Source organism: Phacochoerus africanus, chromosome 7 (assembly GCF_016906955.1).
Source record: "Phacochoerus africanus isolate WHEZ1 chromosome 7, ROS_Pafr_v1, whole genome shotgun sequence".
Taxonomy (NCBI): domain Eukaryota; kingdom Metazoa; phylum Chordata; class Mammalia; order Artiodactyla; family Suidae; genus Phacochoerus; species Phacochoerus africanus.
The window spans coordinates 46,349,050-46,374,848 of record NC_062550.1 but is presented as its reverse complement, the minus strand read 5'-3'; the positions used below and the strand labels follow the sequence as shown (position 1 = coordinate 46,374,848).

Sequence of the window (25,799 nt, the reverse complement as noted above, 5' to 3'; positions counted from 1 at the left end):
CTTGTCCTTTTGATTATAGCCATCCTAGTGGCTATGAAGTAGTATCTCATTGTGGTTTGATGTGAATTTCACTGCTGGCTAATGATAATAAGTAGCTATGCATGTACTTGTCAGTCATCTGTATATCTTCTTTTTTTTTTGGTCTTTTTTGTCTTTTGTCTGTTGTTGTTGTTGCTGCTATTTCTTGCGCCGCTCCCACGGCATATGGAGATTCCCAGGCTAGGGGTTGAATCGGAGCTGTAGCCACCCGGCCTACACCAGAGCCACAGCAACATGGGATCCGAGCCGAGTCTGCAACCTACACCACAGCTCACGGCAACGCCGGATCGTTAACCCACTGAGCAAGGGCAGGGACCAAACCCACAACCTCATGGTTCCTAGTCGGATTCGTTAACCACTGCGCCACGACGGGAACTCCATGTATATCTTCTTTATAGAACTCTTTTTTGTTTTCTTTCTTTTTTTTTTTTTTTTTTTTTGCTATTTTAGGGCATATGGAGCTTCCAAGGCTAGGGGTCAAATCGGAGCTACAGCTGCTGGCCCACACCACAGCCACAGTAACATCAGATCCAAGCCTTGTCTGCAACCTACAACACAGCTCATGGCAACTCTGGATCCTTAACCCACTAAGCAAGGCTAGGGATTAAACCCTGTATCCTTATGGATCCTAGTCAGGTTTGCTAACCAACGATCCATGAAGGAAACTCCTATAGAACTATTTAAATCCTTTTCCTACTTTTAAGTTGGGTTTTCCTATTTATAGGTTCTTTTTTTTTTTTTCTTGGCTTTTTAGGGCCGCATCTGCAACATGTGGAGTTTCCCAGGCTAGGGGTCCAATCGGAGCTACAGTTGCCAGCCTATGCCACAGCCACAGCAACGTCAGATCCGAGCTGTGTCTGTGACCTACACCACAGCTCACAGCAATGCTGGATCCTTAACCCACAGAGTGAGGCCAGGGATAGAACCTGCAACTTCATGGATACTAGTTGGGTTCGTTATTGCTGAGCCTCCAGGGAACTCCTCTATCTCTTTACTAATATTCTCTATTGGATAAGACACTATCATCATACCTTTCCTTCTTTTATTTTCCTTACTTGAAATTATGGTAAAATTCACATAATATAGAATTAACCATTTAAAGTGTACAATTTGGAGTTCCCATCATGGCTCAGTGGTTAACGAATCTGACTAGGAACCATGAGGTTGCAGGTTCGATCCCTGGCCTTGCTCAGTGGGTTAAGGATCCAGCACTGCCCTGAGCTGTGGTGTAGGTTACAGATGTGGCTCGGATCCCACATTGCTGTGGCTGTGGTGTAGGCTGGTGGCTACAGCTCCGATTAGACCCCTAGCCTGGGAATCTCCATATGCCATGGGAGCAGCCCTAGAAAAGGCAAAAAGACCAAAAAAAAAAAAAAAAAAAAGAAAAGAAAAGAAAAAAGAAAATCCTAGGAGTTTTCGTTGTGGCTCAGCAGAAACAAATCTGACTAGGAGCCATGAGGTTGTGAGTTTGATCCCTGGCCTCGCTCAGTGGGTTAAGGATCCAGTGTTGCCATGAGCTGTGGTGTAGGTTGCAGATGCGGCTCAGATCCCAAGTTGCTGCGGCTGTGGCATAGGCCGGCAGCTGCAGCTCCAATTTGACCCCTAGCTGGGGAACTTCCATATGCCATAGTTGCAGCCCTAAAAAGAAAAAAAAAAAAAAATCCTAAAGACACTGTCCAAAAAGCTACTATAATTCATCAATTACAATTGTATGGAAATACAAAAGACCCCAAATACCCAAAACAATCTTGAGAAAGGTCATAGATGATAGTTTCTCATTTTAAACTATACCACAAAGCTACAATAATCAAAACAGGACAGTACTGGCACAAAAAAAGATACATAGATTAGTGGCACAGAATAGAGAGCCCAGAAATAAACATTTCTGGTCAATTAACTTATGACAAAGGAGACAAAAATATACAGTGGGGAAAAGACAGTCTCTTCAACAGGTAATACTGGGAAAATTGGACAGCTACTTGTAAAGGAATGAAATTAGAACATTATCTCATACCATATACAAAAATAAATTTATAAATCTATAGAGTTCCCATTGTGGCTCAACAGGTTAAGAATCCAACTAGTAGCCATGGGATAAGGGTTTGATCCTTGGCCTCACTCAGTGGGTTAAAGGATCTGGAATTGCCTGGAATTGCTGTAAGCTGTGGTGTAGGCTGCAGACACAGCCTTGGATCAAGCATCGTGTGGCTGTGGTGCACGTTGGCAGCTGCAGCTCCAATTCGACCCCTAGCCAGGGAACGTCCATGTGCTGTGGCTGCAGCCCAAAACAAAAACCAAAACCAAAACCAAAAAAAGAGAATGAAACCTAGCCATTTGTGAAAATACAGACAGACATAAAGTGCACTGTGCTAAGTAAAATAAGTCAGAGAAAGAAAAATAACATATGATTTTACTTATATGTGGAATCTAAAAACCAAAACAAATGAACAAACAATAAAAATAGAATTACAGATACAGAGAACAAACAGATGATTGCCAGAGAGGAGGGGATGTGAGAGGGAAAAAATAGGTCAGGAAGATTAAGAGGTACAAACTTCCAGCTGCAAAATAAATGTCATGGGTATGGAATGTACCGTGTGGTGAATATGGTCAATAACTACATAATATCTTTGTGTGGTGACATATAGTAACTAGACTTATCATTACTTATCCTGACTTATTGAAACTGGACTTGTGGTAACCAGAGGCAGGGGGAATTGGATGAAGCAGTCAAAAGGTAAAAACTTCCAGCTATAAGATAAATAAGAAATAGGCACATAATGTACAACATGATAATCAACACTGCTATGTAATACACATGAAAGTTGTTAAGAGAATAATTCCTAAGCGTTCTCATCATAAGGAAAAAACTTATTTTCTTTCTTTCTTTTTTTTTGGCCTTGCCCATAGCATGGGGACGTTCTTGGGCCAGGAAATGGAATCAGTGCCACGGCAGTAACCTGAGCCACAGCAGTGACAAGACTGGATCCTTAACCAATAGGCCACCAGAGAACTCCAAAAAAACTTTTCTATTTCTTTAATTTTGTATCTGTGTAAGATGATGGATGTTCACTAAATTTATTGTGCATACAAGTCATTATCCTGTACATGTTAAACTTACACCCTCCTACCTACAACTAACCTTCCTACCTACAACTGAGTGCAGCAGAACACCTGATAACATCATCAAAAGACATTCAAGCTGCAAACCAGGAAAGCCGATCAGTTTGAAACTGCCATCCTCATTTCACCATCTAAAAATTCAAGCTAAAGTCCAAAAATTTTCTCAACTGGCTGCTCTCTTGACTCAAAAACTGCATTTATAATTTGTTCCACTATTAATCTTTGTCTTTGTTTCCATGGAAATGCTTCTTATCAAATACCTGATTGCTCACACCATAAAAGTTTACTTAGATGGAAGCTTACCTATAACACCACTTCTATAAAATAAGACCTCCTCATGTTTGTCCCCTCCTAAGTAATCAGGACATAGTTTAGTACTGTAAGGCACTAACACAATATCGAAAGGCTTATTCCCACCAGGTTCAAAAACCTTTCTGTGATCTGCTTCCAAAAGAATACAACATGCCCCATATATTGGAACCTAGAGACTTGTTTTATTGGAAAAGACCAACAAAAGACTGCACTTAGACCTCACTAGGAGAGACTTCATCCTCTACAAAAATCTCTACATTTACAGCAAAAATCTGTAAATTCTTCAGGCAGAGTTACATCAGACAATTGCATATTTTAAACACACTAACCACCCAAGATGGAAGTGCATGTACTGGTAAAAAAAATGCTGTTTCTATATTAATGCATCAAAAAGATCTTTTTTTTTTCTTTTTTTGTCTTTTTGCCATTTCTTGGGTCGCTCCCACAGCACATGGAGGTTCCCAGGCTAGGGGTTGAATCGGAGCTGTAGCTACTGGCCTACGCCAGAGCCACAGCAACACAGGATCCGAGCCACGTCTGCAACCTACACCACAGCTCACGGCAATGCTGGATGGTTAATCCACTGAGCAAGGGCAGGGATCGAACCCTCAACCTCATGGTCCCTAGTCGGATTCGTTAACCACTGCGCCACGACGGCAACTCCCTCAAAAAGATCTTAAAGATCTGATGCCAATCTTTAATCAAATAGGCAATGCTTCTTCGCTTGATTATGTACTTAGCTATATTATGGCTCCTGGGATTTCTGCTCTGGGGAATTTTTCAATCCTTGGCTATTATTCTCAGAGTCATCACATTGTTACCAATAGTGGGGTCCAGCTGCTTGCCACTAGAAAGCCAATAAAAAGGCAAGGTTAGTGGAAAGGAAAGTTTGCTTTATTTCAGATGCCAGCAACCAATGGGGGGAGGATGGACTCCTGTCCAAAGGCTGACTCCTCCCACTGACAACCAGCTCTTATAAGTGTAGGGATGGGGCTCTACGCAGAAACATCACAGTCAGCTCTGACAGTCATTTTGAAATTGGTCATGTGGTGGTCTGACCAGCATCATCTTGATTATCTTTAGTACAGCTAATCTTCAGTTCCAGATCAGTTTGTTCCCATTTCCTTGAGGCCTGCTCTTGGAACTGTGTCAGCTTACGGCATGGCTATATTCTGGTCACCAGGTATTTAACTTCTTCCACCTGATAGAGGTTTCATTACTATAAGACAGCTCACAGGATATGACAGAATATTATCTATAGCCCCTGAGAAGGTCCTTGACTTTGCTTAATGACGAAACTATTATTACGTGGCCTCATTTGACTGTTTCCCTTTGCTCACTTCTCTGATTAAACTTATTCTTTGACTAAAGTTTTTCCACAGAAAAATGACCATAAGTCCTGCTCCATTTCAATATTAACCTCCCTAGTAACCTCTTAAAGAGGTTGGTTTTTTTTTGGCCTCATCTGTGGCATATGGAAGTTCCCAGGCCAGGGGCAAGTCACAGCTGCAGCTATGGCACCAGTCGCAGCAACAGCAGATCCAAACCATATCTGCAACCTACACCACAGCTTGTGGCAATGCCAGATCCAGGCATCGAACCAGCATCCTCATAGAGACGACGCTGGGTCCTTAACCTGCTGAACTATAATAGAAACTCCCTCTCAAGAGTTTTAAATGTCTTTAAATTGAGCAGCCACTCACATAGCAAATGAAATCCATCAGGATAAGACAGCTAAAAGAACTCAGTGATCCCACTGCCACTGTCTAGGGTGATTACAAAACTATCAGTAACAGCAATTACCTGACCGTTCACCTCCATGACTACATCAAATGAGGTAGTGAGAGTAACACCATATTGGTTTACAGTATCAGCTTGCTAAGAATGACCAGAAGTCGGGGATTTATTAAATAAAATAAAATGGAGACCAGGCTTGAAAATTTCCCAAACTGACCAAGCCAGTTAGGCCATGTAATCAAAACTGAACCTAGATTATTTCATGAACGTAAGTTAAACTTAGGTTATTTCTTATAAATGCCTCTGATAATCAACTTAAATAGTCTTCTTAAAATATCTGCATAAAATAAGCACTTTTAACCAATCCCCTGCCATCTGTAAACTCCCATTGCAATGACCATTGCAAAGGTTAAACAACCTTAACGTGCTCACCTCATAAATCATTGGGTAACTACATGCCTCTGTGCTTCTGGTTTTTCCGCCAATAAAATATATCAAGGAAAGCTCTCTTAATTTTAATACTAGGCAGCCTTCTTAACTTTTAATATGTTAAATTTAATCCTCACTACAATGTCATGAGATAGGTATACTAATATTGTAGGTCAAGAACTTGGGCAGAGAGAGATGAAGTTACTTTCCATGGTTACACAGCTGGTGAACAGCAGAACCAGGAACTGAACCCAGCAAGCGCAATCGAGGATTTGAGCGCTACAAAAAGGGAATCAATATTTATCCCCATTATAGTAAGTGGGTGGAACTTTGCTGAAGGCTCCTGAGTACCCCATCTAATGTTTTGTTTTATCAAGGCTTTCAGCTCCCATCAGACAGGCCACTGCCAGGAACTCCCTGAGTGTGGAGCTGTCAAAGCTGAGTTCGGACACCTATAAAGGACAGACAGGCAAGCTCGCTAGGCAACCCTTTTGGCCCGACCTTCCTCAGTGAGGAGAGCACAAGTCTGGGATCCAGGAGTGGAAACACCTGCGGGGCCTTCTCAGTGGTCAGAGGCGGGAAGGGGGCGGGGAAGGAGAGCAGCGCGGGGCGGCGGGTGGTGCCGCGGCGGGGCGTAGGGAGGCGGGCCGGGGCCAACTCACAGGTCCAGGAGCTGACTGACCCGCTCCGGGGAGGGCATCGTAGCGGCCCTCGGCAACCTCTTCCACGGTTCCGGGGCCGCCGAAATCCAGCCGGAGACCGTCTGTCAACTCCCGCCCCCCGCGTGATGCGTGACGTCCCCGCCTCTTCCGGTAGCGCGGCGCGGGCGCGCTCGCGCTGCAGGGGCAAAGCCGAGCCCCGCCCAAGGGGCGGAGCCTTGCGCGCGGCGCCCAAGGGGCGGAGCCTTGCGCGCGGCGCCCAAGGGGCGGAGCCTGCGCGCGGCGCCCAAGGGGCGGAGCCTTGCGCGCGGCGCCCAAGGGGCGGAGCCTTGCGCGCGGCGCCCAAGGGGCGGAGCCTTGCGCGCGGCGCCCAAGGGGCGGAGCCTTGCGCGCGGCGCCCAAGGGCGGAGCCTTGCGCGCGGCGCCCAAGGGGCGGAGCCTTGCGCGCGGCGCCCAAGGGGCGGAGCCTTGCGCGCGGGCGCCCAAGGGGCGGAGCCTTGCGCGCGGCGCCCAAGGGGCGGAGCCTTGCGCGCGGCGCCAAGGGCGGAGCCTTGCGCGCGGCGCCCAAGGGGCGGAGCCTTGCGCGCGGCGCCCAAGGGGCGGAGCCTTGCGCGCGGCGCCCAAGGGGGCGGAAGCCTTGCGCGCGGCGCCCAAGGGGCGGAGCCTTGCGCGCGGCGCCCAAGGGGCGGAGCCTTGCGCGCGGCGCCCAAGGGGCGGAGCCTTGCGCGCGGCGCCCTAGCGGAGGCCGTATAAAATCGAGGGGCCCCTACCCCTTCGGTAAGCGCTGTGGCGGTTATTGTTCTGTTGACGGTGTGCCCGGCTCTGGTGGGTTCCAGAGTGGGCCAGGGGGGCGCGCGGCCTAGCCCAGTATCCTCCGAGCCACGCGAGGTCACTGCTTTTACGTCCGATGCTGGGCCGTGCCTTTGGCGGGGTATGTCGGTGACCGCTGGGATACAGACTCCGTGACCGTCAGAGAGGTTTAGAGGACCTGAGAGTGACTGCCATTTACCTAGCACTTTCTCTAAAGCGCACACTGAGCTACGTGTTTCCCATAATTAGCCACATTCATTTAATCCTGTAAAGTCGGAATTTTTTAGCATTTTTTTTTACAGATGAGTGGCACTACATATGTACAAAATGCTCAGTAAGAATTTCATCCTGGCAGGGGTAGAAGAAGAGTTTGTGTTCCAATCAGAAAGGACTCCAAAGAAGGAGCCCTCTGGAAGTTCCCAGGTGGTCCAGTGATTAGGACTGGTTGTTCTCATGCTGTTACCTGGGTTCAATTCCTGGTTGGGGAATTGAGATGCCGCTTCAAGCCTGCCTAGTGCGGCCAAAGTGGGGTGGGGAAGAGGCCCTCTTTCCCAGGTGGAGTTCGCTCTCCTTGGTTGAGCTGCAGAGTACTTGCTGCTTTTCGGTGCTTTTTCGTCTCTCTTCCCTTTGTAAACTTTTGATTGAAAATTGGAACCCAATCTTTCTCATCTCTTCAGGATGCTACTCATTCAGTCAGCACACACCAGGGTAGGGTGTGTGTTGAAAAAGGGTAGGGGTTATGCTCAGTGCTGAGGGTTCAATGGTGAATACTTGAACCAGACAAGTAAAAGAACAATCAGAATAACTAAAATGTGCTAAAATGGAGTTACTTCTCTGGGGAACACTCACATGAGGGTGGGGGAGGAGGTCACAGAAAAGAAAGGTAGTCTGTTAGGGACTGTAAATTATTCACAATGGGTACAGTGGGAGTGGTGATGTTACTGGAGACAACTCAGCCCAGTGCACAGTGAGGTCAAAAAATACTGAAAAGTCTGAGTTTGGAGTGGAGGAAAGTTTATTGCAGGGCAGTGAGAGGAGACAGGAGGCTCAAGCCCAAGAGAAACTTGAACTCCCCAGAGGCTTTCAGCAAAGCCTTTTAAAGGCAAGGTGAGGGGTGTGGTTATTTGTTGCAAACTTCCTGGGATCAGATCCTTTGTTCTAGCTGCTGTCCAGATAGGTCAGGTCACAATGTTCCTGTGAACCGCCAACAAAACAAATGTTATTCTCTGTTGTGCAACTTTTTATCTCCATGCAAATGAACTCTTAAAGGTCAGAGCCTTGGGAATAGACTGTCCTATATATTTCAGGCTATAGGCAACATCCTTGTACAAAAGACACACAGCCAGCATGACTAAGCACAGACAACAAAGCACAAAGTTTACAGTAAAAAGGAACAGCTCTAATATGGAGTCAGATTTTTTTTTTGTCTTTTTGCTATTTTTTGGGCTGCTCCCATATGGAGGTTCCCAGGCTAGGGGTCAAATCGGAGCTGTAGCCGCCAGTCTACATCAGAGCCACAGCAACGCAGGATCTGAACTGTGTCTGCAACCTACACCACAGCTCACGGCAAAGCCGGATCATCAACCCACTGAGCAAGGGCAGGGACCGAACCTGTAACCTCATGGTTCCTAGTCGGATTCGTTAACCACTGCACCACGATGGGAACTCCCTGGAGTCAGATTTGTTACGCAAAGAGTTCAGAATAGCTGCAGTGGCGAGAGTGATGAGAGGCGATTATAGAGCAGCAGATGGCACGCTTTCTATAAAGAGCCATAGAGTAAATATTTTAAGTTTTGTGGAACATCCCTGTTGAGCCGAACTAGGGTCTGCTAACCCTACCTGAGGCTAAGCCAATCTACTGACACTAGGTTGTGGTGAGGGAAAGTACAGGGCACCAAGCAAGGAGAACAGGCAGCTGTTGCTCAAAAGATTGAAATTCCCCATGGCTTTCAGACGAGTTTTTTATATGCAACCTTAGAGATGAGGGTAGCAGGGTGCATGATCAGCTCATGGATTTTTTTTTTTCTGATTGGTTGATGGTGAGGTAATAGAGTGATGTTTGGGGAATCTTAGTCACCAGCCTTCTGGTTCTAACCAGAAGGGACTATGTGCTTCTGGTCAGTGTGCATTCAACATCGTCTACCGGGAAGGAGTCTTAGTTTCTGCAGAACAGCTCAAAGATATGTATCAGATTATCTGTATCCCTTCAGGAGGAACTAACATCCTGTGGCTGGTCATTAACTATTTGAATCTACTCTTTCAAAATCTTGGAAGGCCAAGCAAAAAGCAGGGGACATGGAGGGGCTTATTATGTCCAGATGGACTCTGCAGGGTCCTGCTTTGTTTCAGTCTCCACTTTTCTTTGATACTCCCCAGTCCCGAGGGGAACAGGGGTGAGACAAGAAAGGGAATAAAGTTTTGAATAAGAGAGGTTAGTCATAAATTTGGCAGGGGAACTTGGTTTAGGTGTCACACTGGCTTGGCCACAGCTACTCAACTTTTACCTCAAAAGCAGCCACACAGGCAAATTGGGAGTGGGGGTTGTGTTCCAATAAAACTTTATTTATGGATACCGAAGTTTGAATTTCATATACTTTTCAGTGTCATGAAGTATCATTCATCTTCTGATTTTTTTCAACCACTTAAAAATATGGTTGAAAAGTCTTGCAAACTGTTCAAAAACAGGCAGTTGGCAGGGTTTGGGTATCCGTTGTGGGTTGGTTTCTGATCTAGAAAGCTAAAATGGGACATGATGGTCTGTGTTACATTAAACAACCTAGGATTTGTCTGAAGCACTTTGTGCAGAGTCAGGACAAGAACAGAACATGCATAAGAAGAATGAATTTTAAAAAGATCCCTTGGGTGGTAAATGATTTGTTGAGGTGACAAGTGGAGGCTTAGAGACCAGATAGGAGTCTTTTGATAATAGCCTAAACTAAAGTAATAGCAGCAGACAAGATGGACAGATTCAAGAGGTAATGGAAGTAGAACCAGTAGGATTTCGAGAAGGTTTGGAGTGAGGGTGGAGAAAAGAGAAGAGTCAAGGCTAATTTGTAGGCTTTGGGTTTGGAGAAGTTGGTGGCATATTGTGGTGCCATTAAATTAATGAGCTATGAGGATTTGAAGAGAGGAGAAGATTACATTTTGGACATATGAATTTAATCTTTTTCTTACTTAAGGTCACACTTGCGTCATATGGAAGTTCCCGGGCTAGGAGTTGAATCAGAGCTGTATCTGCTGGCCTTCTCCACATCCACAGCAATGCCAGATCTGAGCCACATCTGTAAACAGTGTTGCAGCTTGTGGCAATGCCGGAGCCTTAACCCACTGAGCGAGGCCAAGGACTGAACCCACATCTTCATGGATACTAGTCAGGTTCTTAACCCACTGGACCACAGTAGGAACTCCTGGACATAAGAATTTTCAAGTGAATGTGGAAAATACAAACTTAGAGCTATAGATCTGGAAGTTACGCTGGTTTGCTTTTAAAGGAGAGGTTCAATAGCAATGATGGTATGTGTATTTATTTATTTATTTATTTGTCTTTTTTTCAGGGCCACACCTGCAGCATATGGAGATTCCCAGGCTAGGGTCCAATCTGAGCTATGCCTGCTGGCCTAGGCCACAGCCGCAGCAACACAGGATCCGAGCCACATCTGTGACCTACACCACAGCTCACGGCAACGCCAGATCCTTGATCCACTGAGCAAGGCCAGGGATTGAACCTGCGTCCTCACGGTTGCTAGTCAGGTTCGTTAACTGCTGAGCCACAACAGGAACTCTGTGTATTTACTTATGAACTCAGTAATTTTGAGGAAGAATCCTCTGCTGTTTAGGGAGTCATTTAGACCTTGGAAGACCTTGACACATCAGATGAGGGCAAGACTTCATGGTCTTTTCCATCTGCTGAGTGCTCCCTAGCTTGAATGCTACTCAGCTGTCCCTCTAGGTGTTCCCATTGATTATTTGATTCTTCAAGACTAGAAAAATGCAGGTCACTGCGCTAGTATTATGAGGTATTCAGCTTTGGATGCGTGCATTCTTCTAGATTCTAGTCAAAGGAAGATATCACTGCTGCTTTTTGTTTTTTTAAGAAAATGTCAGTTATATAAAAAGATAACATAGCCCTAGTTGTTTGTAGCCAGATTTTAAAGGTCAAGATGTACACAGCCCTAATGATATCACAATTCTTAGAAGTATTTTCACAATGATTTGCTACAGATTTTAGGGCCTGCAATATTTAAAGACTAGCCTCTCAGGGAGTTCCTTTTGTGGCTCAGTGGTAGTGAACCCAACTAGGATCCATGAGGGCTCAGGTTCTATCTCTGGCCTTGCTCAGTGGGTTAAGGGTCCAGAGTTGCCATGAGCTGCAGCACAGGTTGCAAACACGGCTCAGATCCTGCTTTGCTTTGCTGTGGCTGGCAGCTGCAGCTCTGATTCGACCCCTAGCCTGGGAACTTCCATATACTACGCATATGGCCCTAAAAAACAAAAACCAAACAATCAAAACAAAACAAAGTAGGCTTTCAGATGCTTAGCATATCAAGAATTGGCGTCTCTTGCCACTGAATCTATGGTTACCATAACATACTCATCTCATTCCTCCCTTTTTTATAGCATTAATGTGATTTGGGGACTGACTCCACCTTCAAAAGTGGGTCTAGATGAATGCTAATCAGTTTACTGTAGTGATTGGTTCAAAGGTTAGCAGGCCTAGATTAATCAAGAAATCACAGTATTTCCTCAGCCACAAAGATGGGTTCAAGAATGGGCATGTGTTGGAGTTCCTGTTGTGGCTCAGCGGAAACGAATCCAGCTATGAACCATGAAGTTTCAGGTTCGTTCCCTGGCCTCACTCAGTGGGTTAAGGATCCAGTGTTGACATGAGCTGTGGTGTAGGTCGTAGACGTGGCTTGGATCCCGAGATGCCGTGGCTCTGGCGTAGGCTGGCAGTAACAGCTTCGATTAGACCCCTAGCCAGGAATCTCCATATGCAGCCCTCAAAAAGACAAAAAAAAAAAGAATGGGCATGTGACTCATTGGGGCCAAAAGGAAGCAGGAAACATTTTTCAAAATATTTCTGGGAAAGAATTTTCCTCAAAGGTATTACAATGTTTATGAGGCAACACTCTGTTGTCTCAGAGTGTTGAATGAAGTTAAACAACAAAACAGAGTAAGAAAATCACAGGAGAACAGCCAGTCCTAACTGAACCATGCTTGAACACCACCCCTCCCTATTGTCAAATGACAAAAATAAACAATTTAGCAATGCGTTTGATGTCCTTTATTTAAGGGAGAACAATCTGTGGAGTGCCTCTGAAGGAGTGGAGCACTCTTCCCAAGGGATGTTTGGGTAGGGCTGTGTTTTACAGAGTGTTTGCAGCAGCAATGAGGAAACAAGGTATGACTGACTAGGAGGTCAGTAATTTCCATATGAGACTAACAGATCAATCAAGGGATAAGGAAATAAATTTGGCTTACGTTGACTTGCATATCTGAGAATAAGGAAATCATTACAAATTCTTGGCAGTTGGTGATAGGCTGGTTGGATATACTGTGCTTCTGGTGAAGTAAAGCATTGATAGGAATATGAAAATATCTAAGTTTGTGTTTGCTGATTAGCATATCGGAGCAGGAGCAACTCAATCTTGGGCCTAGAGATTTATTTTGACACTACTTTCTGTTACATAATTCAGTTAATCTTGGCTGTCAGTAAAATTACTAGACTTGAGTGTTCTGTTTCTTGCTGTCCCAGACAACCTAACAGTTGCATATTCATAGTAGGAGTCACCAGCATAAAGATGGAAATTAAAGGTATAGGAATAGGAGTTCCCGTTGCAGCTCAGTGGTTAATGAATCCAACTAGGAACCATGAGCTTGCGGGTTTGATCCTTGGCCTTGCTCAGTGGGTTAAGGATCTGGTGTTGCTGTGAGCTGTGGTGTAGGTCACAGATGAGGCTCAGATCCTGCGTTGCTGTGGCTCTGACGTAGACTGGCGGCTACAGCTCCAATTAGATCCCTAGCCTGGGAACCTCCATATGCTGTGGGAGCGGCCCTAGAAAAGGCAAAAAGAAAAAAAAAGAAAAAAGCTCACCCAAAAGGTGTATATAGAGTAGGTATTTCTCCAGCAGGTCCTTGGAGAGGTAGCTGAGGAATAGCAATTGGCTGGTAATTGACTGAGAAGGGGCAGCCAAAGAGAAAGAGGAAAAACCTAGGATGCTACTGAAAAGAAACATGGTCAAAATTGTCACATGCTGCAGAGAGGTCAAGTAAGATAACACTTGAAAGTGATTTAGCAACAAGGAAAGGTCACTGAGATGGTGGTGGAGGATATAGCCTGATTGTAACAAGAGGAATGAATGGGAAGTGAGGGAATAAACACATAAGTGGCCCAACTCTCACAATAAATGCTTGTACAAATGAATTGCTGCTTCTGTTTAGACTCATGCTGAAAAAAAAAAAAAGTAGATTGTATAAGACTCTCGTATAGCTCTACTTCAAAGAAGGTAAAGTGAGACAATTCAAAACCATTATTTATGAACCTAATTATCTTAGAAGTTTATGGACCTACTTACCAGATGTCAAACATAGTAAATAACTTACGTAGTCATCAAATAAGAATGAGGTATCGTGCTGTTTTTTGGATGAAGGTGAGAGCTTTCCCAAATAAAAGCTTGTGTCAGACTCCAAAGACAATGTTCTTTCTACTTTGTTTGGGTATTCAGAAGAGAGCTTTCTGGTGCATCCAGAACCAGCAATATAAAAGTGATTAAGAATTTCAAGATGATGCCGCAGAAGCGGCCCAAAGAAATAGCAAAAGACCAAAAAAAAAAAAAAAAAAAGAATTTCAAGATGAGACTTCCCATTGTGGCTCAGCAGGTTTAGAACTTGACTAGTATCCATGAGGATGCAGGTTTGGTCCCTGGCCTTGCTCAGTGGGTTAAGGATCTGGTATTGCCTCAAGCCATGGTATAGGTCACAGATGTGGCTCAGATCTGGTGTGGCTGTGGCTGTGGCAGAGGCTGGTGGCTATGGCTCCGATTTGACCCCTACCCTGGTAACTTGAGTATGCCACAGGTGTGGCCCTAAAAATAAAAAAAAATTTTTTTGAAAGAATTTCAAGATGGTGGTAGCAGAGCAGTAAACTGGGGTGGGGCCTGTGCAGCCACACAAGTGTCCAGCCCATGAAGCTGACTCAGGGTGTATCTAACGGCAATATCAGTTTCAACTACTGACTATTCAGAAACTCAAAATTGAGAGACAAATGTGAATATAGGAAAGCATTTTTACTATCAGTGCAAGGGAACCAGGTTCATCAAATAGAATAAGAGGAATTTGTAGCTCAGATGATATGGCAGATATTTATATTTCAGATCTGGCAATTCAAATTGGAAAGTACACGATGTTCCTGTCTTTTGGTAAGGAAAACAGGATGTTCTTGTTTTTGTGGCTTATCTTGGAAGGCAAAGCTTATAGGATTTCCCGTTAGTCAAGGCTTTTAGAAGGTTCCTGGTATTCATGATTTATCTTGGAATGCAAGATTATTAGGAATGGAAGTCTTTTCTGGTACATGGTCAGTGAGTTTGTGAACAGGGCTGGGCAAAGGGCAAGATGTCATTTTCCTTTTCTCACCTCTTTGCTTGTGCTGTCCACTTTACTGTAGTTTCCTTTAGTTCAAAACCTTCATTTCCTTCCCTAGATGCCACATAAAGAAAACTTTATTATTGTTTGTTCCTATTGGGTAGGTTATATAAGAATAATAAACAATATTACTTTCTTTAAATCATACTATTCTTTCCTAGTGTGTATGTAAAAATATAAAGTGTATATATATATAATTATTAAGTATATCTCTCATGCAAGTGGATCTTGGGTCAATAATAATATATACGTACACAAGTACACCACAATAAATTGTTCAAATCGGAGTTGCCATTGTGGCTCAATGGAAATGAATCTCACTAGTATCTATGAGAACGCAGGTTCAATCCCTGGCCTCTCTCAATGGGTCAAGTATCTGGCATTGCCGTGAGCTGTGGTGTAGGTTGCAGACAGGCTTGGATCTGGTGTTGCTGTGGCTGTGGCATAGGTCAATGGCTACAGCTCCAATTCAACCCCTAGCCTGAGAACCTCCATATGCCATGAGCATGGCCCTAAAAAGAAAGATAAATAAATAAATAAATAAACAAACAAATAAACAAACAAACAATAGTTCAAATTATCTTTACATGTCATATATCAAAATGTAAGATTAGGCTATTAATTAGATTCTTCATTCTTAAGCCATACTACTGATAAAAACTACTGATAAAACAGCAATTACTCTTCTAATATCAATTTTCAATTCAGTGTAACATATATGTCATCATCTATTACTAAGTGTAAATCATTTTAGTTGGCTGTTGTTAAAGTGACCAGACTGCACCCAAAATGGAGTGATTTACGCTAAGCCCCATGCCCCAGGTCTGCAAAGCAGAGCTTGATGAAGGTGTTTTGTTTTGTTTTTTCTTTTTTTTTTTGGTTGCCCTGTGGCATATGGAGTTCCCAGGCCAAGGATCAGAGCTGAGCTGCAGTCCCGACTATGCTCCAACTGTGGCAACAAGAGATACTTAACCCAAGGTGCCAGGCCGGAGATCAAACCTGCGTCCAAGCATTCCACAGACACTGCTGATCCAATTGTGCCACAGTGGGAACTCCTTGACTAAGTTTATATTCTGCTCTTCCAGAAAAAGAAGACATAGGCCAACCCATCAATGCTTGCCTGCTTAGTACAGGTTAATTGACCTATCTCCAAGAGTCCCCTTTGCTCTATATAAGGGAAGTAACCCTGCTTTAACCAATCAGCAAATGCCCATTGTAACTTCCTTATTCCTCTTTGCTTTGGTCTGTAAACATTTCTTGCCCTGTATGGCTTTTGGGAGCTCCTTTCTATCTGCTAGATTAGATGCTGCCCCATTCATGAACTGCTGAATAAAAGCCTCCGTGGGTGTTCCCTTATGGCTCAGCAAGTTAAAAATCTGGCATTGTCACTGCTGTGGCTCAGGTTGCTGTTATGGTGTGGGTTCAATCCCTGGCCCTGGAACTTTTCATGTGCTGCTATCTAGGCCAAGAGAAAAGGAAGAAAAAAAAAAAAAAAAAAAAAGCCTACTTGATCAGTAAATTGTCCCTGGAATATTTTCTTTTAATTGTATTAATGACAATAGTGAATGTTTATTGAATTGTTAGAATAATGCCTTGCATACAGTGTTTTACAAGTTCTAACTCATATATTCTCAAAGTGATCCTGATTAGTTGGTATTGTTACCATTATCACCCATTTTCCAGATGAGGCCAAAGACATTAAGAAACATGACCAAATTGGAGTTCCTGTCGTGGCTCAGTGGTTAACAAATCTGACTAGGAACCACGAGGTTGTGGGTTCGATACCTGGCCTTGCTCAGTGGGTTAAGGATCTGGTGTTGCCATCAGCTGTGGTGTAGGTTGCAGACGCGGCTCAGATCCCAAGTTGCTGTGGCTTTGGCGTAGGCCGGTGGCTACAGCTTGGATTAGACCCTTAGCCTGGGAACCTCCATATGCTGTGGGAGCAGCCCTAGAAAAGACAAAAAAAAAAAAAGAAAAGAAAGAAACATGACCAAATCCACATGGCTTGTCAGTGGTAAAACTGGGAATTGAGGAAAAACAATCAAAATATAGAGCTGGGTTCTTAAGCATGTAGGAGCTACATGCAAAGAATAAGACTGGACTATTTCCTCATACCATATACAAAATAACTCCAGATGGGTTAAGACTTAAATATAAGACCTGAAACTATAAAAACCCTAGAAGAAAACATAGGCAATATGCTCCCTGACATTGGTCTAAGCAATAATTGGGGGGAGAAGGAAATATGCGTCCTCAGGCAAGGGAAACCAAAGCAAAAATAAATGGGACTACATCAAATTAAAAAGCTTTTACCCAGTGAAGGAAACTATTAACAAAATGAAAAGGCCATCTACTGAGTGTAAAGATATTTGCAAATGATATATCTGATAAAGGGTTGATGTAAAAAATACACAAATATATAACTCAACATCAAAACAAAACAAAAAATAATAAAAAACCCAACCTGACTAAAAAATTGGCAGAGGGGAATTCCTGTCATGGCGCAGCAGAAACGAATCTGACTAGGAACCATGAGGTTGCAGGTTCGATCCCTGGCCTCTACCAATGAGTTAAGGATCCAGCATTGCTGTGGGCTCTGGTGTAGGTCACAGACATGGTTCAGATCTGGTGTGGCCAGCAGATCAAAGGCCAGCAACTACAGCTCCGATTTGACCCCTAGCCTGGGAACCTCCATATGCCTTGGGTGTGGCCCTAAAAAGACACCAAAAAAAAAAAAATGGACAGAGGACCTGAATAGATATTTTTCCAAAGAAGACACACAGATGGCCGGCAGGTACATGAAAAAATGCTCCACATTAGTAAATCAGGGAAATGCAAATCAAATCTACAATGAGATAACACCTCATACCTGTCAGAATGGTTATTATCAAACAGACAAATAACAAGTGTTGGTGAGGAGGTTGAGAAAAGGGAATCCTTGTGCTTTGTTGGTAGGAATGTAAATTAGTGTAGCCATTATGGAAATAGTATGGAGATTTGGCAAAAAATAAAAAATAGGGGAGTTCATATGGCTTGTTTCTGTGGCATTGCAGATTTGATCCCCAGTCTGGCACAGTGGGTAAGGATCTGGCATTGCTGCAGCTGTGGCATAAATCACAGCTCAAACTTGGATTCAATCCCTGGCCCACGAACTTCCATATGCCACTGGGCACCTGAAAAAGAAAAAAAAAAAACAAAAACAGAACCACCATATTATCCATCGGTCTCACCCCTGGGTATATATATGGACAAAACTTTCATTCAAAAAGATACATGCAGCCCTATGTTCATTACAACACTATTCACAATAACCAAAACATGGAAAAAACCCAAATGTCCATCAACAGATGAATGGAGTAAGAAGATGTGGTACATATACACAATGGAATACTACTCAGCCATGAAAGAGAACAAAATAATGCCATTTGCAGCAACATGGATGGAACTAGAGATTCTCACACTAAATGAAGTAAGTCAGAAAGAAACAAATACCATATGATATCATATGTGGTATTTAAAATATGGCACAGATTAGCCTATCTACAAAGCAGAAAAAGACTCACAGACATGGAGAGCAGACTTGTGGTTGCCAAGGGGAGGTGGCAGGAGTGGAATGGACTGGGAGTTTACCATTAGTAGATACAAACACTTACATTTAGAATGGAAAAGCAATGTAGTCCTGAAGTGTAGCACAAGGAACTATATCCAGTCACTTGTGATAGAACATAATAGAAGATAATATGACAAAAAGAATGTGTGTGTATATACATATATATGTATAACTGGGTCACATTGCTGTATAGCAGAAATTGACAGAACATTGTAAGTCAACTATAATAAAAATTTTTTAAAAGAAAAACAAAACAAATGAACAAACGTAAAACAAATGAACAAACATAACAAAACAAATGAACAAACATAGCAAAACAGAGATAGAGAACAAAGAGGTGATTTCCAGAGGGCAGGACGTGGGAGGAGAAGAGAGAAATAGGTGAGGGAGATTAAGAAATTCAAAATAAATGTCATGGGTATGAAATGTACACTGTGGGGAATGTAGTCAAAAAGTGTGTGATATCTTTGTGTGGTGACCAGTGGTAGCTATATTTATTATGGCAATCATTTTGAAATGTATAAATGTATCAAGTCACTGTGTTGTGTAACAAGAACTAAACAGTATTGTAGGTCAATTTTACTTTATAAACAAACAAACTCATAGAAAAAGAGATAGATTTGTGCTACCCAGAGGCAGGGGTGGGAATTGGATGAAGGTGTCAAAAGATAGAAACTTCCAGTTATAAGATAAATAAGTACTAGTGGTATAATATACAACATGACAAATACAATTATCACTGCTGTATGTTATATGTGATAGTCATTAAGAGAGTAATTCTAAGGGTTTTCATCACAAGAAAAACAATTTTTTTTCTATTTCTTTGATTTTATATCTCCTGAGATGACAGATGTTCACTGAATTTTTTGTGGTGATCATTTCATGAATGTAAGTCAAAACATTATGCTGTACACCTTAAATTTATATGTGCTGTATCTCAATAAAATTGAAAGAAAGAAGTCCTTTACTATTGTATTACTGTGAATTTCTTTCTTTGTTAATATTTGCTTTATGTATGCCTATATATGGGTGCATATATATTTACAATTATTATGTCTTCCTATTGGATTGATTCCTTTATCATTATGTAATATCCTTCTTTGTCTCTTGTTTGTCTTTTTTAAAAAGTTTTTTTTCCAATATAAATCTTATTTCTTGGGCCTTCTTTTCATTTCCATTTGCATGGAATATTTTTCCCATCACTTTAATTTCGGTCTGTGTGTCGTTGGATCTGAAATGAGTCCCCCTGAAGGCAGCATGTATGTGGGTCCTGTTCTTTGTATACATTCAGCCACTCTGTCTTTAGATTGGAGCATTTGGTCCATTTACATTTAAAGTAATTGTTGATAGATGTGTAGTCATTGCCATTTTATTCACTGTTTTTTGCTGTTCTTTTTTTAAATAGTTCTTTTTTCCGCCTTTCTTCTTTTGGCCTCTTCCCTTGTGATTTGATGACTATCTTTACTGTTATGTTTGGATTCCTTTCTTTCTCTCTCTCTCTTTTTTTTTTTTCAAGTGTATGTCTATTATAAGTTATTGGTTTGTTAACATGAGGCTCATGTACGTGATTATTTTAAATTGATAATCTTTTTAGTTTGAATGTCTTCTAACCTTGAATTTTTACTCACCCTCCCACCTTGATGTTCATGTTTTTTTGACATCATATTTTACATCATTTTTTATATTCCTTAGCTATAATTGGGTATAAATGCTTTTTGCTACTTTTATTTTTTATCCTTCCTACTAAGTTTATAAGTGGTTGATGTATTAACTTTACTGTATGTTTGCCTTTGCCAATGAGATTTTTCCCTTTTACAGTTTTCATATTTCTAGCTGTGGTATTTTCTGCTTAGAGATGTCCCTTAACATTTCTTATAAAGCCAGTTTAGTGGTACGGAACTTAGATTTTGTTTGTCCATAAACTATTTATCTCCTTTAAATCTGAATGATAGCTTTGTTAGGTAAAGTATTTTAGTTGCAAGTTTTTTCCTTTCATTACTCTGAATGTATCATGCCACTCTTTTCTGGCTTGTAAAGTTTCTGCTTTAAAACTCAGCTGACAGTCTTACGGAATTTTCCTTGGCCTATTGGTGAGAGGGGCTGTGACCTGGGTGTATGAGTGTGTGTGTGTCCAGAACTGGTGCCTGCCCAATGGTGGGCAGATAAGCCCCTGGCCCTAATATGCTAGAGAATACTCTAAAATAGTGCTTCTCAGCACCATTGGCCTCATGGCAGGAGGAACTTACAAAAAACGGCTTCTACTAGTGTCTATGTTTCCAGTGGGAGTCACAGTTGCCTCCTGACTGTCCAGGAGGCTCTCCAGGGTTAGCAAGTGAGGCTGACCCGGTTCCTTTCAAATCAATGCCTCTGTGCTGGGTCTTGAAGCCTATGAGATTTTGAAAGCTCCCCTTAAAGTGTAGCCTCTTCCTACAGCCCTCTGGCCTTCAAAGCCAGATGTTCTGGGGGCTCATCTTCCTGGTGTAGGACCACTGCACTGGGAAGTCTGACATGGGACTCAGACCCCTCAATCCTTGGGGAGAATCTCTGAAACTGTGATAACCCTCCCATTTGTGAGTTGCTTATCGTGAGGTGTGAGTCTTGACTCTCCAGCATCTCCACTCTTCCTACCCATCTCACTGTGGTTCCTTCTTTATATATACATTTTTTTTTCCTTTTTTTTTAGGGCCATGTCTGTGGCATATGGAAGTTCCCAGTCTAGGGGTCAAATCAGAGCTGCAGGTGCCAGCCTACACCACCACCACAGTAAAGCCAGATCCGAGCTGCATCCTACACCACAGCTTGGAGCAATGCCAGATGCTTAACTCACTGAGCAAGGCCAGGGATCAAACTCACATCCTCATGCATATTAGTCAGATTCTTATCCTGCTGAGCCACAATGGACACTCTGTCCTTCTTTATATTTTTGTTGTGGAAAACCATTTATGCTAGTCTCCAGGTCATTCTCCTAGGTAGCTGCTCTGAAAATAGTTTTAATTTTGGTGTGCTTATAAGAGGAGGTGAGCTTAGTGTCTCCTTACTCTGCCATCTTTCTCAAGATTTCTGAGCAGAAAAATAGCAAAGACAGGACTAGAACACAGTCAATATCTTGTCTGATACATTTTCTAAATCTTATCTTTGGGTTATAACTTTGAAGGGGGCTAAAGGAAAACAATAAAGATAAGCAGATGAGCTACTACTTTATTATATTACCATCTGTAGGTTATTTCCCAGTAGGCGTGTCCTTAATTCATGCCAATATGAAAACAAAAAGTATGTTTTTTGGCTGTGCCCATGGCATATGAAAGAAAGTCCCTGCGCCAGGGATTCAACTTTTACCACAGCAGCGATGATGAGCCATATAGCACTGACAAGGCAAATCCTTAATCTGCTGAGCTTTGAGGAAACTCCCAACATGTGCTCTTTTTATTTAATTCCTTTTTATATCTCATCTATATCTTATTCCAAATGGTAAACAATAATGCCCATGATTATGAATTCTTGTGCATTGCTGAAATTTTCCATTAGCTTGACACTTAATTAATTTGTTTTTAGGCTATAGATCAGTATCTTTCAAATTCTCATGAGTTTGAGGCATACAATGTATTACTCAGGATTCAAGGCAGGAAATAGCTGGGAAATTTCAAACAAGATAAACAAGGAGATATTAATAAGCTGTTTCCAAAGTTTGGGCACAGTTAAGGGAAAACAGGGGTAAGAATGTTGAATAGGGGAGTTCCCGTCGTGGCACAGTGGTTAACGAATCCGACTAGGAACCATGAGGTTGCGGGTTCGGTCCCTGCCCTTGCTCAGTGGGTTAATGATCCGGCATTGCCGTGAGCTGTGGTGTAGGTTGCAGACGCGGCTCGGATCCCGCGTTGCTGTGGCTCTGGCGTAGGCTACAGCTCCTATTCAACCCCTAGCCTGGGAACCTCCATATGCCGCGGGAGCGGCCCAAGAAATAGCAACAACAACAACAACAACAACAACAAAAAAAAGAATGTTTAATAGGTTAGGACTTGTAAAGGCAGGAAGACCTTACCTCTCCTAGTCCTGAAAGGACAGGGAGGGAACAGTTACCAAAACGTGGAAAGAATGGCCACAGATGAGACCACCTAAAAGGAGCTATGGCCTTTGGATCAGTAAGGGACCACACTCAGCCTGTGACAATGCAGCCAAGAGGGAGCTGGAAGAATAAATTCTCTAACCCACTCCCCACCTCCTTTTGGTCTCCTGCTGGTGCTGTCATGGCTTCAACCCAGCCAGGAGTCGGGGAGCAAGGGATCCCAGTTTATACAGTCTGCAAATTTTATGCCCACCTGTTAGAGCCCAGAGTAGAGAAGGATGGAATGGAAAATACCCAATTCATAAACACACCACTGATTTTTAAATAAAGTAAGTTAAATATCATGAACATTTTAAAATTAATAAGAATAATAGTTTGCTAGAGCCAATAAAAATTATTATAGTTTTATAATAGAAAGATGGCCATTGCTATCCTTCATCGGGATGCCAAGAGCTGTTGCAGTGACAGCTTAAGCCTTTTTCTACTTAGCTTCACATTTTTTTTTTGATTACTCAATGAATTTATCACATCTGTAGTTGTATAATGATCATCACTATCCAATTTCACAGGATTTCCATCCCACAACCCAAGAGCTTCACTTTTAATTTTTATTTTTACAAAGCTAGATGATTCCTAACTCACATTTATTGGCCGTTTACAATGGGACCAAATGCTTGGCACTCCCATCAGACAGACTTTCAAAATCCATTAGTTCCATTTGTTCAAAGAAATACTTAATATCTACTGTGTACCGGGCAGCACATATCAGTAAACAAGCATGTTGGAATATAGATTTTCAGATGAGAGATAGAAAACAGCACACAAACCAACAATATGTGGAGCTAAGGACTATAAAGAACAGGATAGGATCAGAGAGAGAGAGGGATATGGAGAGATGGGGAGAAATGAGAGAGGGATTATTCTGGCTTGGGTGGTCAAAGGGCGGCATCTCTGAGGCTGTGATATTTTTGCTCAAACTTATTAAAAGATAAATTGAAGCATTTTGGACATTCTGAGAATGTATTTGAGCAAAAATTGATTAGAATCAGGTAGTACAAAATCAGAAGTCATTAGGAGAGCCCTGATGATAGGATTTGGGAGGAAAGACATATAAAGTACACAAGCGAAAAAGGAAATTATTTGATTGGCTATTGCTTAAAGCCTATTTGGCTATTCGTGATTGATTATCTTTAGGGTTGTGATATCATAACCTTTTGGCATTTATAGGCTTAGTTTTTTTGCCTACATGGGCTGCCATGACATTAGAGTCAACCTCAATCCAATGTTTCCCTGCTTGTTTTATACTTCAGCTTAAATTATAAAAAGCAGCTAGCTACATGATGGAAGATAAGATAAGAAAGGGAATGAATATAAATATATGACCTGGTCACTCCACTGTACAGCAGAAATTGGCACAGCACTGTAAATCAACCATACATTTTTTTAAAAAGGGGAAAAAAAGAAGTAAAAAATGAGCTAATCATGCAGAGATCTGGGAACAGAGGGAAGAGAAAGACTCTTGTGAAAGGAAAATAAAAATGGAGTTGGTATTGCTAAGGGCACTCTCTAAAATGGAGCCAGGAGGCCATTGAGGAAGTGGGGCTTATGCATGTCTCAGCTTGGACGGAATCTGACTCTTTGACCTGATGAAGTAATCCAGCATACCTGCTAGAAACTCAAGGTACTTATCAGACCCTTACCCTAAAATTACTCATGACAGTCTATCTACTTATTGGACACCTGTCCTAAAATAACCTGTGATTCCTAAGGACGAATATTTTCTGACTCACATCAGAGTCAATCACAATTCTTACCAGGCATGTTTTCACAGCCTTGTGGCTTTTTGCCTTTATAAGCTCCTGACTTTCTCTTCCTTGGAGCTCTCCTTTGGGGTTACCTGAAGTCTGTGTCTCTCAAATTATAATTCTTAAGACTCCAAATAAACTCTTTCCTTTTTTTTTTTTTTTCGGTCTTTGTCTTTTTTTTAGGGCTACACCTATGGCATATGGAGGTTCCCAGGCTAGGCGTCTAATCAGAGCTGTTGCTGCCGGCCTACACCAGAGCCACAGCAACGCCAGATCCAAGCCAACTATGCGACCTATACCACAGCTCAAGGCAACGCTGAATCCTTAACCCACTGAGTGAGGCCGGGGATCAAACCCACAAACTCATGGTTCTTAGTTGGATTTGTTTCTGCTGTGCCACGATGGGAACTCCTAAACTCTTTTCTTATTTGCAGCCTTCAGCGGTTTCTTTTTCTTTTTCTTTTTGGCGCTGCACCTAAAGCATATGGAAGTTCCCATGTTAGGGGTCGAATTGGACCTGCAACTGCTGGCCTGTGCCACAGCCACAGAAATGCCAGATCCAAGCTATGTCTGTGACCTACACCACAGCTCATGAAAAGGCCAGATCCTTAACCCACTGTGCGAGGACAGGGATTGAACCTGTATCCTCATGGATAATAGTCTGGCTCATTACCATTGAACCACAATGGGAACTTACCTTTTTTTTTAAATTTTATGGCTGCACCCACAGCATATGGAAATTCCTGGGCCAGGGATCTAATCCAAGCTGCAGCTGAGCCACACCACAGCTGCAGTAACACCAGATCCTTTAACCCACTGTGCCAGTCCAGAGATTAAACCTGAGCTTGTACAGTGACTCCAGCTGCTGCAATTGGATTCTTAACCCACTGTACCATGGTAAGAACTCCCAGCATTACTTTTTGGTTGAACTCTGAAGCAAAAAATCTGCTTACTAAAATTTAAAGAACTGAAGGAAGTCAGTGTGCCCAAATGGAGGGGGAATAGTAGGAGATAAGATTGGAAAAGTCAGAGGCCAGACCAGGTAAAACCTTGATGGCCAAAGGCCTGAATTTGAATGTTATTCAAAATGAAATGGAAACCACCAAAGGTTTAAAGAAGGAGACTGATAAGGGCTATAGTATGAAGAAGGTAGGAAGCTGTAGGGAGTGAATTATAGCATAGCTTGAACAGTGATGAGCCCAGTGGTGGTTTCTCCAAAGGTTATACCTCTCCCGAGTCCCCACCTAGCATCTTCAGCCACTTTATGAACAGGTGGAAGGTCCCATCAGGGAACAAGAACAGTGGTACTGGTGTTGCTGCTGGAGGTGGTGATGGTTGTGGCAGTGGTAGTGGTGGTGGCCGTGGCAGCAGCAGACAGTAGGTGTATCTACAGGATTTCAGTACCTGGGGCTCAGAAGCCTTCAATCCTGGGTTGCTCCCAGGGTAGTGATAGTGTTGCTGAAACTTAGCCTCTCTCTGCTGGTGCCAAATACAAACTCAGAGACAGAGTTTTGGGTGAAGGAGAAAAAGATAACTTTATTGCTTTGCTGAGCAAAGGGGGCCACAGCAGC

The 25,799-nt window shown here is 42.7% G+C and overlaps 1 protein-coding gene across 3 annotated transcripts in view; it reads right to left on the bottom strand.

Moving 5' to 3' along the window:
- AMN1 (antagonist of mitotic exit network 1 homolog) overlaps positions 1 to 6,464 on the bottom strand; it is a 45,845-nt gene extending 39,381 nt beyond the window's left edge. The window contains exon 1 of one of the 3 annotated variants that reach the window (XM_047787269.1): positions 6,323 to 6,464. Coding sequence is in view for 1 of the 3 variants with exons in the window: in XM_047787267.1 (XP_047643223.1) it covers positions 6,303 to 6,340 (38 nt within the window). In the remaining 2 variants the exon portion in view is untranslated. Of the gene's footprint in view, positions 1 to 6,141; positions 6,277 to 6,302 lie in introns of those variants that run through there. The other 2 variants (XM_047787267.1, XM_047787268.1) reach the window with 2 other exon arrangements.
- Positions 6,465 to 25,799: the final 19,335 nt, after the last annotated feature.